This window comes from Carya illinoinensis, chromosome 6, assembly GCF_018687715.1.
Source record: "Carya illinoinensis cultivar Pawnee chromosome 6, C.illinoinensisPawnee_v1, whole genome shotgun sequence".
NCBI classification, from domain to species: Eukaryota; Viridiplantae; Streptophyta; class Magnoliopsida; order Fagales; family Juglandaceae; genus Carya; species Carya illinoinensis.
The window spans coordinates 4,787,703-4,803,104 of record NC_056757.1 but is presented as its reverse complement, the minus strand read 5'-3'; the positions used below and the strand labels follow the sequence as shown (position 1 = coordinate 4,803,104).

The window sequence follows — 15,402 nt, the reverse complement described above, 5'->3', positions numbered from 1 at the left end:
CAACCTATTCCAAACTAATCATTACTAAAATCACTATTTTTTTAATTTTTCATAAGAAGTTAACATATTTCAACGAATTTAATATATTTAAACTTATTCTAATAAAATTTACACAACGTTACTATTCACGTAACAACAATTCAGATCACATGGGATTCGGCACCCAAACGCAGCCAATGCTTTTATTAAAGGAAAAAAAAAAAAAAAAAAAAAAAAACGCTTCGTAGTCGTTATATTTCGTATCCACGTCCCAAGCCCTTCCGAAGCCTCGACCGACAAATGGGATCGTTAGACGCACCGACTACTGGAGCGGAGAACGGCTCTACAATACCCGCCACGTTTTCCGGCCACCACAAGTCTCTAACTGGAGACGGGTTACCCGCCGGAAATTTTCCGGAATTGGACGCTATGAAGAAGCGGAAAGCGTCTTTTCTACCTCTTGAGGTTGGTACTCGTGTCCTGTGTCGTTGGAGGGACGGGAAATTCCACCCGGTCAAAGTCATCGAACGGCGAAAATTGCATACCGGTGGGCTGAATGATTACGAGTATTACGTACATTACACCGAGTGTAAGATCTCTCATATATAATCTTTTCTTGCCTTTGAACTTTCGCTTTGGATTCCTAATGTTAGGGTTAGGTTAGGGTTTGAAGCCTTGGAAGTGGCAGATGCCGTTTCGTGACGGACTATGGTGGTCCGGTGCTTCGTATTATTCGGTTTTGTTTCATAATATGTGTCAATTAGGGTTTCAAAATTACTGTTTGCTTTTGCTAAATATATTGCTTTGAATTTATTTTTAGGTGGGTATGTTAATGTTGATAGATATCTGAAAAATGTGGTGATTCGTGCTGCACTTTGTGGAGTTATGACTTATTACAAATCTCATCCTCTGTTACCGGAATTCAGTAGCAGATGCCTGTTTTTGGGTTGAGGCTTTGGCGCGTTTAGTTGCAGCCTGTGTTTTTTGTTAAAGACCCAATCATTGATCTAAAAGTCTTAGGACTGTTGGATACTAATTTGTTTCAGCCTTTAAGCATTAGGATCATAACATTCCGCCACACTTCCGAATCTGACGTCCACGGCGGCCCACTCTATTGATATTGACCCGGTAGTGGCCATTTCCCATTTGGCGGCTTCACTCATTTATTGGTATTCAATGACTTTACATAGTACCAAAGCATTTTAATTCAGCCTATAGGTCGCCTCTTCCGTGACTTGAACCCGTGATATGGTTCCTGATCTGATACCAATTGTTAAAGACCCAACCATTGATCTAAGAGCTCTATGTCTGTTGGATACTCATTTGGTTAAGCCTTTAACCCTCAGGATTATAACATTTTTTTTTTCGTGTTGTGCCCCGTTAACAGCCTATTGAAGGGCGCTTCAGTAGCTATAGGAGATTATCGAGTCAAACAAGACTCCATCATCCATATGGACAATATTTTTTTTATTTTTATTTTTATTTTTTTTATACTTATCAAAAAAATTGTCCGAATGGATAATGGAGTCTGTTTGATGAACAATGATGGAATGACTAGTTTATGAAAACACTGAATATGAATTGGCTTCTTTCCGCTATAGTTAAATTAGATGTTTGGATGATAAGCTTTCATTCTTTTACTTAAGGGGTTTTTGGTTTGACCTGTCTCAATTAATTAGGGGATTCTGCCAGTTTTCCTAGGACCAAATAGGCATATCCTCCTTTCTCTGATAAGAACTAGAGAGGGGGAGGAGAGGGAGGGGGCCCATGGGTCCATTCCTTACGGGGTCTGTGAGTTGTGTAATCGGAGAGAAGAAAAACTATGGAGCATGTGTTCATGTTACAGTTGGTATGCAATTATTTTTAGTGTATTAATAGGTTCTTGGACTTGTGGTCAAGGAGTTTTCTGTTAGGGAAATTGAAATAAGTTGCTTTGGTGAATGATTTAAATGTCAGCTAGAATGCTCCAAATGTCATGGGCTGTCATCTTTTGCATCTGATTTGTTCTGTAAATTTCTTAGCAGTGTTCTTACTTGTGGCCACACCCAATGACCCATGTCCTTTTATTCATGTTGTATTGAATGAAATTGTCTTTCTTATAGATAAATGAAATTGTTTTGCAAACTATGAAATCAAGGTTCTCATTTGGCATTCCATTTATTTCAAAGTTATCACCCTTATTGTCTATTATGAATGCCCATCTCTTCACTTCCCATACATAATGGTAGTGGAAATGATTATTATTATTATTATTTATTTTTTTTTATTTATAATTTTTTGCATTTTGATAGTCAATCGGAGGCTTGATGAATGGGTGAAGCTTGAACAACTTGATCTCGATTCTGTAGAGACTGTTGTTGATGAGAAGGTTGAGGACAAGGTATGATCATATGATATTGGTTAATTATTAGGCACTTTCCTTTCTCTAATTGTTGGTTTTGTTAAATGAGAATCCTATATCTTTGGGCACATCTCTTGGAAAGAGGGTTTTTTTTTTTTCCCCTGTTACCTTGCACATTTTACATGCTTCTCACAATTTATTATCTATTAGTGCTGATTACAAGAATTGTGCATGAGCTTTCCAGGTTACAAGCTTGAAAATGACACGCCACCAGAAGCGGAAGATTGATGAGACTCATGTAGAGGTAAATACATGTCAAAAACTGCTTGGAATATTTTTGGTGCTTTGTTGGTGCATTTATATTTCTTTGTAAATCTGAAATTCTATTTAAATAAAAGCTTGAGGACAAATTAGAGTGATCAAGTGAACCAAAAGGCAAAATGGGCTTTTGGAAGCAAGTACTTCTGAATTAGTTACGAGTGAAATGAAAATGGAATCTTGATGTGATTTTTTTATTTAGTTGGTAAGTTACACAGGCAACCAGCAGGTCTTTGAATTTGTGGTTTCATGCATCACTTTATTCATATGAGGGAGAAGTTGCAATTTTAGCTAGAGCCGTTAGCCTCTATATTCAATGTATTATGAGAGAAAAAATGAGTTGAGATTAGTACTTGGGCTATGCCTGTTTTTGGTAATAAAACTCTTATTAACTAAAAAAGAAAAAAAAAAAGAGTTGAGATTATGCAATGGAAAAGCTTTATGAAGATTTAACATAAGAATAGTAACCAATAAGTCAGGGCCTTCATGTCTCACGATCCCCCCCCCCCTTCTCTCTCTCTCTCTCTCTCTCTCTCTCTCTCTCTCTCTCTCTCTCACACACACACACACACACACACACACACACACACACAAACACACACAATCACACACCTACGAACCTTACCTACAGGAGAGTTCTTTCCCTTTGTAATGAATCTCAAGGAGCTCCATTTGTAATTTTACCAATCCTTTTGGAGTATGGGCCTAGATGCGGCTTGATCTTCCCTGGGTCATTACATTCTGCCTACATCATAGTACATCCCGTATTTATATTTTATAATCTGAATATTTCCTTAATAATTATTTAGGGTCATGAAGAGCTTGATGCTGCCAGCTTGCGAGAACATGAGGAGTTCACAAAAGTGAAAAACATAGCAACTATAGAACTTGGAAGATATGAGATTGAGACATGGTACTTTTCTCCCTTTCCACCAGAATACAATGACTGTTTGAAGCTGTACTTCTGTGAGTTTTGCCTCAATTTCATGAAGCGCAAAGAACAGCTTCAAAGGCATATGGTGAGCTGTGCCTCATATTACACTGTTTTCACTAGCTTTCAATTTTCATTTTATGGTATAGCATGCTTGTATGTAAAATTTAGATGGCAATTTTGGACTGTTTTTAGTTCATCAATATTATATATATAGTATTCAGTTCATCAATACATGAACTAAATATATATATATTTTTTTATTGGCATCAGGTGTCCAGGAACGTCGTCCCAACTAATACCTAGATGTTATTCTCTAGATTAGTCCCTAGTATTCAGTTCATCAATTACATACTAATTCCGACTAATACATGAACTAAATATTATTCCCTAGATTCTTAATTCTCTGCCATAATTGCCAATATACATTGAATCTGTTGCAATCTTGTGTTACTGCAGTTCATGAAGGGCACCGTATTTTTTTTTTTATAAGTAATAAGAAATTTTATTAATAAGCATAGTTCAGGTACATTGGAAGTATACATGTGAATACACCTATTTAGGATCTAGTAATTGATACAAGGGAATCTTGGAAACTGAGACCATTCAGCTCTAGAGCGATGGCCCACATAAATAGAGTCTTCCAAAAAGACCTCCTAAACTCTTCTAGGGAACGTTCCTGATCCTCAAAAAGTCTTTTCACTCCAAATACACCAAAGAATACAAAGAGGAGCCATTTTCCATACAGCTGCAATCTATGGTGTCCCCGCGATTCCTCTCCAGCTTGCAAGTAATTCTATCACTCTTCCCGGCATGACCCATGCTATATCCATTCTGCTGAAGAAATAATTCCATATTTCCCGAGCAAAATCACAATGTAAAAGTAAGTGGTCTACTGTTTCACCATTCTTTCTGCATATACAGCACCATTCTATTATGACAAGGCCTCCTCGTCTTCTTAGGTTGTCCATCGACCAAAGTAGTATGGTTTGGTTGGAGAGACCATTTGAAGAGGAAGAGGTACACATAGTAATCAGAAAAATGAATTGAGACAAAACACTGGGCCCGGATGGCTTTACTATGGCTTTCTTTCAGATGTGCTGGGAGGTGGTGAGAGAAGATGTTATGCAGGTTTTCTAGGAATTTTTCACATATGGTAAATTCGAGAAGAGTTTGAATGCTACTTTCATTGCACTTGTTCCAAAAAAAAAGGGTGCTATAGAGGTGCAAGATTTCGGGCCTGTTAGTCTTGTGGGGATCATATACAAGATAATTTCTAAAGTCTTGGCTAATAGAATGAGCACAGTTATGGATAAGATTATATCTAAGACTCAAAATGCTTTTGTGAGGGCGCCAAATACTGGACTCGGTTCTTATAGCAAATGAGTGCTTGGACAACAGGATCAAATTGGGAGTGCCAGGTATTTTATGCAAATTAGACATGGAAAGGGCCTATGATCACTTCAATTCGGACTTCTTGTTATACATGTTGAGCCGATGTGGTTTTGGGACAAGATGGAGAAAGTGGATGAGGCATTGTGTGTCAACGGCTCATTTCTTGGTGTTAGTAAATGGAGATCCGGTGGGTTTCTTTAATAGCTCGTGGGGATTACGACAAGGTGATCAATTATCACCCCTATTATTTGTCATTGTAATGGAGGCCCTAAGCAGAATGATGTCAGCTGCAGTTGAGGGGGGATTCTTGTCTGGTTTTGTAGTGGGAAACATCAACATTTCACATATTTTGTTTGCGGATGACACATTGCTGTTTTGTGAGGCAAATGCAGGACATATACAATCTTTGAAGGCCATTTTATTGTGTTTTGAAGTGGTATCTGGGTTAAAGGTTAATCTTGCCAAGACGAAGATGGTCACGGTTGGTGGGATGAGGAACATTAGAGGGTTGGCCAACATTTTGGGATGTGTAGTCGCTTCATTGCCATTGAAGTATCTTGGCCTTCCCTTGGGGGCTACCTTCAAAGCCAAGGTAATTTGGGAGGAGGTGTAGGAGAAATTAGAGAATAAATTTGCCGGGTGGAAAAGGTTGTATTTAACTAAGGGGGGGTGGATCACTCTTACTAAGAGCACCCTATCCAACCTTCCTACATACTACTTGTCTCTATTTCCTTTTTTTTTAATAAATAAAATTTTATTAATCAAAAGAATGGCAAAATGCCTGTGTTACAACTCTAATGCCCCACCTAAGTGGGTGCAGTAGAGGCTAGAAAGTCCCGAAGGGCCATACCATTAAAATCAACAGCTATGACCCAATTACAAAGAGTTCTAAAAAATGAAAGTTTAAGCTCCTCTATAGATCTTTCCTGGTCTTCAAACGTCATTTCATTGCGCTCCCGCCACAAACTCCACACAATGCAAATCGGAATCATTCTCCACATAGCTTTAATCGGCCGCCTTCCTCTTATGCTTGGCCAGCTAGCCAATGCTGCCTCAACCGTTCTTGGCATCACCCATACCATTGCCGAGCGAGCAAACACCTCGTTCCATAAAGTCCTTGCTACCCCACAATGTAACAAAAGGTGATCGACTGACTCTCCTCCACTTTTGCACATACAACACCAGTCTGCAATGATAATCCTTCTTTTCCTTAGATTATCAGTGGTAAGAATCTTACCCAACACTGCTGTCCAGATGAAGAAAGAGGCTTTTGGAGGTGCATTGTGACGCCATATCTTCCTCCACGGGAAAAGAGAAGTAGACTCTGGGGTGAGAACCTTATAGAAAGATTTAACCGAGAAAATACCTTTTCTTGTTGGCTTCCACCACATGACATCCTCTTGCTGGCTGTCTAGATTTATAGAGTATATAAAGCTGTAAAAATCTGCAATGCTACTCATCTCCCAATCCTGTAGCGCCCTACCGAAGTGAATATTCCAAACAATCCGTCCCTCCATCACCTCCATAGCATCCGCCACTGAAATATTCTTTGCACTCGCCAGTTGGAAGAGAGATGGGTACACATCTTTTAAGGCCCGACAATCACACCACACATCGCTCCAAAATTTAATCCTGGATCCTGTACCCACCTGAAACTTAACAAAACGGTTAAAAACCTCCCATCCTCTTCTAATGTTTTTCCACAAACCAACTCCATAAGCCCCCCTTACTTCTCTCGTGCTCCACTCTCCCCATAAGCCGTCATACTTTTTTTCTATAACCATTGTCCATAGCGCATCTGGTTCTCTGGGGTATCTCCATAACCATTTGCCTAATAGTGCCCGATTAAACACCCTTAGGTTTCTAACACCCAAACCTCCCCCCTGGATAGACTTACATACCTGTTTCCACTTGACCAAGTGAAACTTGAACTCATCTCCCAATCCTCCCCACAGGAAATCTCGTTGAAGCTTCTCAATACGGACTGCTACACTTGCTGGAATTGGAAAAAGAGATAAGAAATATGTGGGTAGATTAGAAAGTGTGCTTTTTATCAAGGTGATCCTACCGCCTTTAGACAAGTACATTCTTTTCCACCCTGCCAGTCACCGCTCAATTTTCTCAAACACCATATCCCATATAGAAGTAGCCCTTGAAGCACTCCCCAAAGGCAATCCCAGATAGGTCATAGAAAGAGAAGCAACCTTACAACCCAGCGTTCGTGCCAATAGGCGGGTGTTTGGAACCGACCCAATTGGCACCAATTCTGATTTATCCAGATTCACCTTCAGCCCAGAGACAGCCTCAAAATAGAACAGTACAGCCTTTAGCGCTTGAACCTGCCTATGCTCAGCTTCACACATGATCAATGTATCATCTGCAAATAATAAGTGGGAAATATCAATGATGCCCCTGCTTGGGGTACCAATCGGGAAACCTGCAATAACACCATTCACAACCAGTGCCGATATCATCCTGCTTAGCGCCTCCATGACCATGACAAACAGCAAAGGAGACAATGGATCCCCTTGTCTCAAACCACGTGAACTCTGGAAAAATCCCACTGAGGTTCCGTTCAATAGTACCGAAAATTTTGCCGAAGAAATACACCAACGAATCCAGGCCCTCCACCTCTCCCCAAAACCACACCTCCTTAATAAGTGTAAAAGGAAATCCCAGTTAACATGATCATACGCCTTTTCCATGTCAAGTTTACACATGATTCCTGTTTTCCTGGCGTTTAGTCGACTGTCGAGGCATTCATTGGCAATTAACACTGCATCTAAGATCTGTCTTCCTTTAACAAAAGCATTTTGGGGTTGAGTAACAATCTTACCCATCACCTCACTTAGTCTATTCGCAAGTACCTTGGATATTATCTTATACACCCCACTCACTAGACTGATAGGCCTAAAATCCTTAATCTCCGTCGCTCCCACCTTCTTAGGTATCAAAGCTAAGAAAGTGGAATTAAGGCTTTTTTCAAATCTTCCCACCCTAAAGAACTCCTGGAAGACTTTCATTAGATCTTCCTTAATAACACCCCAACAGTCTTGGAAGAAACCCATAGAGAATCCATCCGGTCCTTGTGCCTTGTCCTTAGCCATTTTCCTCACAACTTCATAGATCTCTCTCTCTTCAAAATCCCTTTCTAAATGTGATGCGTCACTCAAACCAATGGTATTAAAATCCAGCCCATTCAGAGGAGGCCGCCATCCCGCCTGTTCCTTTAGCAAGTTCTCATTTTAACCCACAACATGATTGTGAATTTCCTGTTCATCTCTGCACTCCATTCCATCCACCTTCAACATCTCAATGTTGTTATTTCTCCTGTGTGAGTTTGCTATTCTGTGGAAAAAGCCCGTGCACCGATCCCCTTCCCTCAACCATAAAGCTCTTGATTTTTGACGCCACGACACCTCCTCTAATAGGATCAACCTTTCAATTTCTGCACCCAGCTCAACCTTTCTGTCTTTTTCTGCCTGTGTGAGGTGTTGTACCTCTTGAAGTCTCTCAAGCGCCTGAAGTTCCGCCAGCTTTGCTTTTTTGGTTTCCCCTACATTGCCAAACGATTCCAAGTTCCAAGTTTGGAGATCCTTTTTAAGAGCTTTCAATTTTGCCGCAAAAATGAAACTCGGGGTTCCTTGAAGCTGATAGGAGGACCACCATTGTTTAACCCTATCCACAAAACCTTCTGATTTTAGCCACATATTCTCAAATTTAAACGGCCGACGACCCTTCCGAATACCTCCACAGTCTATCATAATTGGCCAATGGTCCGAGCCAATACGGGCTAGCCTCTTCTGCCAAACCTCCGGAAAGTGACTTTCCCATTCCGGTGAAATGAGAAAACGATCCAGTCGGGACCAGGACTGATTATTCGACCAGGTAGCGATACCCCTAGCTATAGGCAGATCTACCAAATTCAAATAAAAAATGCACTCTGAGAAAGCCTCCATTGCTGGTCGTAATCTTCTGCTTCCCGATGCTTCACTTGGGAATCTCACGACATTGAAATCCCCCCCTATGCACCAGGGGAGATCCCACACACTGTGAATCCCAGCAAGTTCATCCCATAGCAAGTTTCTTTCAGAATCTGAATTGGCACCATAAACACCTGCAAAAGCCCAACGATAGTTATCGGCTATACTCTGAAACGAGCATGCCACCGTATAATTACCAATAAATTCCTCCACCCTTTCTACCACACGTCTGTCCCACAAAACCACAATTCCCCCTGAAGCTCCATTAGAGGCCAAATAAGCCCAATCTACATGTACACCACTCCATAAACTTCGCACTATTTCTCTATCCATACCTTTCAATTTAGTTTCTTGCAAACACACAATATCCGCTTTCCATTCCCTAATCATATTTCTAATCCGCAGGCGCTTATCCCCCTCATTAAGCCCACGAACGTTCCATGACACAATTTTTGGTTTCATGGAGAAACATTCTGCCCCTTCCCTTTTAACCTACCCCTACTAGTGCTACCCTCCATGTTCATCGACCAAGTCAATCTTTGGAGTTCCCTATGCTTTTTTGATTTTCCTTTATCCTTTTGTTTGTGCCCTGCTTCGATGGCTGTAAACAACGCCATAAACTGATCCTCATACCCATCACACTCAAGCCCCACTATTTTTTGAATTTCTTTCACTTTATGATAAACCCAATCTGTTACAATCGGTTGGGAAGGGAGGCAGAAATTTAATGGGGTAGGTTCCTCCAATCTACTTAGCAGAATTTCGTGACTGACTCCATCCAGATCAACATCATCCAAACCCACTTGTTTTTCTTCATTAGGAAGCACAAAATCACCCTCCACCGAGTAACTACAATCATCGGGCCCCTCTCCTTCCGCTTCCTCAAACCCACTTGTCTCTATTTCCTCTCCCCGCCAGCATAGCAACAAAAATAGAGAAACTAAAACGTGATTTTCTGTGGAGTGGTCTAGGCGAGGAGCTCAAATTCCACCTAGTGGAGTGGAATAAGGTGTGTACTCCGTTGAGAGATGGGGGCTTGGGGGTCCGTAATGTGAGGGCCTTTAATGAGGCATTATTAGGAAAATGGTTATGGCGTTATAATAAGGAAAGGGGAGCCTTATAGAAAGGAGTGATTGACATGAAGTATGGAAGTGAACGGGGTGGTTGGTGCTGTAAGGAAAGTAAGGGGGCATATGGGGTGGGGTTATGGAAGTACATAAGGAAAGGTTGGTGTACCTTTGCTAGTAATACTCATCTTTGTGTGGGTGATGGCACGAGGGTCAGCTTTTGGAATAATGTGTGGGTGGGAGACACGGTCCTAAAGGAGGCTTATCCTAATATTTATGCAAATAGGTGCTTGGCTCTTCTTTCTATACGTGATCACATGATTTGGGTTGAACGAGCTGTGTGAAGTGTGAACATATTGAGGATTGAGTACGTAATGGCCTATCAATGGCTGATTTATTAACTGTGCCATTTCAATTAGGTGAAAGTGGTTACATGGCTGAGATGGTCCTTGGTGTTATTATTGGAAATAATTATTTTCTATCCATATGTAGATCTCTGCCTATTAATGTCTTCAATGAATTGAGATCTTAGATGGGAGAGATGGTTGATGAATACTGTGGAATAGTTGCAAGGGTTGAAGGAATACGTGAGTTCTTCCAGGCTGCTCATAGTTGTTCCAATCCCCATGGCCATTTTCTAATTTTGGCTGAATTTGGAGGTGGTGATGGCAAAGGACACATTCTCATACCGGAAACTATTAGAGGTAAGGGCTGGAAGGGTCTTGCATTGGCATTACATAAGGTGGCATATGTTTTTCAGATTTTTGTTGGTGTTGGATAGAAAGCAAAGTTGACGAAAAAACTAGAAGTCCCATGATTCTTTAGCATGCGGGTCAACCCATATGCAGAGGTGCAAAGAATATTTGTTTCTAAAAAGCAGTTACATGTGGAGGTACGGGCAAGGCTGAAACCGAGCTCAACAAGCATCACATCATATAGGGCAAATACCAGTAAAATTTCTAAAATTAAATTTGGAAAACCAGCTGTTGGAGTGTTTAATTCCATATCTCCTGCCGGACAAACTTTTGAATGTGGTACCGAGACTTCCAGTGGGAAGGATGTGTCTGGTATGGTAACTGCAAAGGATGTGCTTGTAGATGAGCATAGTTTACTTCGTGGTTTAAGAGGCAAGTAGAAAAGGTTATAGGGGAAGTGGAGTTAATTGAAAAGTTGGAATTAGGCTATGGGTTAAATGAGTTAACTAAGAGGCCACAAAGTATGGGTCAAAATGAGGCCCAATTCAATATAGGGTGGTTACTAGCCCAACTAGTGTTCTATGGACCTAGGTATGCTGTGAAGGCTCATAAAAAACCCAATGTTTTGAGGCAGGCTCAAGGGTAGGCTTGTCATCATCCTAAAATAGGCCTAGTCATACATTCAGAGCTAAAATGCCTATTGGGATGATGACAAGCCATCCCTTCATTCCCTTGAGCCTGCCTCAAAACTTTAAGGCGGATGGTGTTCTCAAGAAGTTAATGGGACATTTGGAGTTGGACTTTGGTAAAGCATCCGAAGAGGTTTTGGGGGAGTTTTTCCATTTTTCTACATATGCATGTGGTCAGAGATGGTTTGAGGACAAAGTTTTGGCATGATGGGTGGTCCGTAAACAGTACTCTAAGGTAGCTTATCTGGAACTTTTAAATTTTGCTCGCTTCAAGGAAAAGCTTCAGTGGCAGGCCATTTACAAATCTCCTATGGTTCACATCAGTATGATGTTGGTTTTATTGAAAAGGTGAATGATTTGGAGATGGATGCTCTTACTTCATTTGAGAGGTAGTACTCCACCCATTAAAGCCAAGGTGGTGAGGACAGGCTATGTTGGGTTCCCTCCAACCGAGGAATATTTGAAGTACGATCATATTTTAGAGCTTTTGATATCTTATGATAGATCCTCTTTCCCATGGAAGAGAATATGGTGGAATAAGGCTGATTTCTGTATGATTTCCTTTGTATGGATAGTGCATTAGGGAAGACGGGGATGTTTTAGTGATTGACTGGTGTTGTACGTTCAAAAAGAGTGGGGAGATCCATACTTTAGATAACTTAAAGTCCAGAGGCATGTTGTGATAGAGTGGTGTTGCAGGTGCAAGAGGAACGAGGACTCCATTGATCATCTTCTACTCCATTGTGAGGTAGCTAGCACATTATGGAAAGGCTGTTTCCAGTCTTTTTGTGCTAACCTGTGTGATGCCTCGACGGTTGGTTGATCTGTTAGTGTGCTGGAAAGGGCGGTTTGATAATCCTTGCAGTAAGACCATATGTTGAATGATCCTGATATGGTGCATATTGACCACTAGTAAAACTTATTCAAAAAAAAAAAAACATTGGGTCATTCCTCAATGGGTAGTTGATCCTTTGGTGTGCTGTAAAGACCGGACCAGTAATCTTCATAGTGTTACTTTATGGAAATTGATCCTGTTGTGCTCAATGTTGTTCTTTTAGAGGGAAAGAAATCTAGGAACTTCGAGGATTGTTAGAAGACAATGTGGTGAATTTGGATGAATGTTCATGTTTATACTATTTCTGATTTACAGGACTTTCTTGCTTTTTATTCCTTTGTCGTTTTGGGTGCATGCCATTTATGCTCCTTGTGTACTTGGGAAGCACCCTTACAGCTTTCTATTAATAAAATTATTAACTTATAAAAAAATGTAAGTTAATAATTTCCCAGTCTTCCTTGTTTTAATTGTTTTTAGTCTCAAGATGTAATTTGATTATTGAATTCCATTCTATATATGCAGAGGAAGTGTGATCTTAAGCATCCACCTGGTGATGAGATATACCGAAGTGGTACATTGTCAATGTTCGAAGTAAGTTTTGTTAATGCTTTGGTTTTGAAAACCATGTTATTTCTCCCTTCTTAACTCTCAGCTTCTGTTTGATAATCTTTTAGTTGATTTAACGTTTCTGTGATTGAATGTTTTGGAGCAGGTTGATGGCAAAAAGAACAAGGTCTATGGGCAGAATCTATGTTATTTGGCAAAATTGTTTCTTGATCACAAGACTCTTTATTATGATGTTGACCTATTTCTGTTCTATATTTTGTGTGAATGTGATGAGCGGGGATGCCACATGGTTGGTTATTTTTCCAAGGTAACATTACTTTTCGGTTTCTCATATTTAGTTTTGAGTGGAGTCTTTTACCTCTATTGGGTAATATGGTATTTTATAGAAGTTCAAAATTTTTGACGCAGGAATGTTGGAATCTCGTGTAAAATTTGTTGTCATGCTGCATGCAGTCTGTGTGAATTTTGCATGCATTTAAAATGATTTATACAGTGGATACATACTTCAAGCATTGGAGGGAATAATTTAGAAGTTTTAACATGTTTAGGATGCGTAATTGTTGTATCCCTACATTGACATTGTTTGCACTTGACGTATCTTCCATATAGAAGACCTTGATCGGTTTAGTATTTTTGTGGACTCTGATTATGGTAAAAGTAGTTTTAACCTCTTCTCTATATGTTATTCTGTTGTTTTGCTTCTCCCGATCTGATGTTCTATGCTTTGAGTGACCTATAATATTTGACCCTATTTTACTGAATTTTTTAATAGTAGCTAAAGATAATGGAATAACAAAAAGTGAGGATTAAGAGCCATGTATTTTGTGTATGCTGGTGCAGGAAAAGCATTCGGAGGAGTCTTATAATTTAGCATGCATTCTCACCCTTCCTCCTTATCAAAGGAAAGGCTATGGAAAATTTTTAATTGCCTTCTGTAAGTTCTGTGCCTTTTATTTTATTTATCTAATTAATTATATTTTCTATTGGAAAATCTTTTTTTATTCTTTGCATATCTTTATCTTGTCTCGTGCATTTTTAAGCAGAAAGAATTCTTAACATAATAGTAACATTATTCTTTGCTTGGAGCAGCATACGAACTTTCCAAAAAAGAAGGTAAAGTTGGCACGCCTGAGAGGCCCCTTTCTGATCTTGGACTGTTGAGCTACAGAGGATACTGGACCCGGGTTCTTTTAGACATCTTGAAGAAGCACAAGGGCAATATTTCCATCAAGGTGTGATTTTTTTTGCATATTTTAATAAGATCAAGACATTCTCGCCCTCTGCAGTTCAATGGCATATTTTTTCTTATGTGAATTTGTTTGTCGTATTCAGACATCCCATGGAAATGATTTGAAGTTTTAAATACTACTAGTATTCCCATCAGTGTATCAGGAATTAATTTACATAGCTATGCAAAAAAAAAAAAAAAAAAAAAAAAAAATGATAAAATATGCACACTACGGTCCCATGCCCTGAAAAGAGGAAAACTCAGGATATGTCTAGAGATATATTTGAACCTGATAATTTTTTTGCAATTTGTTAGTGTTGAGCCTGTGATGGGTATTTACAATTAATTAGTGTATACATGGACCTTTGACAATATATATATATATTGGCAATTTGACAAATCATTTTTGGGTTTTTATTTTCATTGTTTTTTACCTTGTAGGCATGTTTGTGGAGCTTTGCTATACATAAGCTCACAAATCACACTTTTTTTCTTTTTTAATTTTTTAAAAAAATTTTGGGTTTATTCTTCTTAAACTAATTGAATTTTCTTACTAAGAATTCTTCTACACATTATCCCTAATCCAAACATCTGGTAAAAGAAAAAAATAGAATTTTTCATGTTTGTGTGATTCTCTCTCTCCATTGGTTCTTATTTTATGAACTTTCTGTTGAACCCCTGCTTTCGGCTGGTTATGCTATTTATTTGCAGGAACTTAGTGACATGACAGCAATTAAGTCGGAGGATATTTTAAGCACCCTTCAGAGCCTTGAACTGATTCAGTACAGGAAAGGGCAGCATGTCATCTGTGCTGATCCGAAGGTCTTGGATCGCCATCTAAAAGCTGCCGGCCGTGGGGGTCTCGAAGTTGATGTCAGCAAATTGATTTGGACCCCTTATAAAGAACAAGGTTGATGGCAAGAGTCATCCGGATACTTGCTTCCTATCTTGACTTGTAACTGACCTCTCTTGTATAGAATATAGGCTTTTAGGGTATGAAACTGGGAATTGTCTTGGTGACTTTTTCCCTGCATTAACCATTTTGTGATATCCTGTACGTATGCATGAACAAAAAATTATTAATAGATTCTGACAACACTAGGCGTAGGTTACCGCTGATTATTTCAATTGACTCAAAAGTCTTTTGTGCTTGTGAAGATTTTGAGTTGGCACCAAAATCTGTTCCCATGAGATGAATTTGTCAATGACAAACTGCTTTGATGACTTTCCCAATACCCTCCAGAGTCCAGAAGAAAGAAAATTTCAACAAAAACTGTGGGAAGTGCATCCATGAGGAGGGAAAAGTAAACTGGCAACAGATATATGTGGTTCGGTTCTACGTACCGTTTCAGTGGTATTGCCGTCTACGCAAAA

General features: G+C 39.6%; 1 protein-coding gene across 1 annotated transcript; it reads left to right on the top strand.

Annotated features, from left to right (window-relative positions):
• Positions 1-225: 225 nt before the first annotated feature.
• LOC122313448 (histone acetyltransferase of the MYST family 1-like) lies at positions 226-15,150 on the top strand. Its single transcript, XM_043128467.1, has 9 exons — positions 226-568; positions 2,271-2,359; positions 2,565-2,624; positions 3,448-3,657; positions 12,756-12,824; positions 12,946-13,107; positions 13,641-13,734; positions 13,890-14,032; positions 14,740-15,150. The coding sequence occupies exons 1-9, from the start codon at positions 280-282 to the stop codon at positions 14,941-14,943; spliced, it is 1,320 nt and encodes a 439-aa protein (XP_042984401.1). The 5' UTR covers positions 226-279; the 3' UTR covers positions 14,944-15,150.
• The last annotated feature ends 252 nt before the right edge of the window (positions 15,151-15,402 follow it).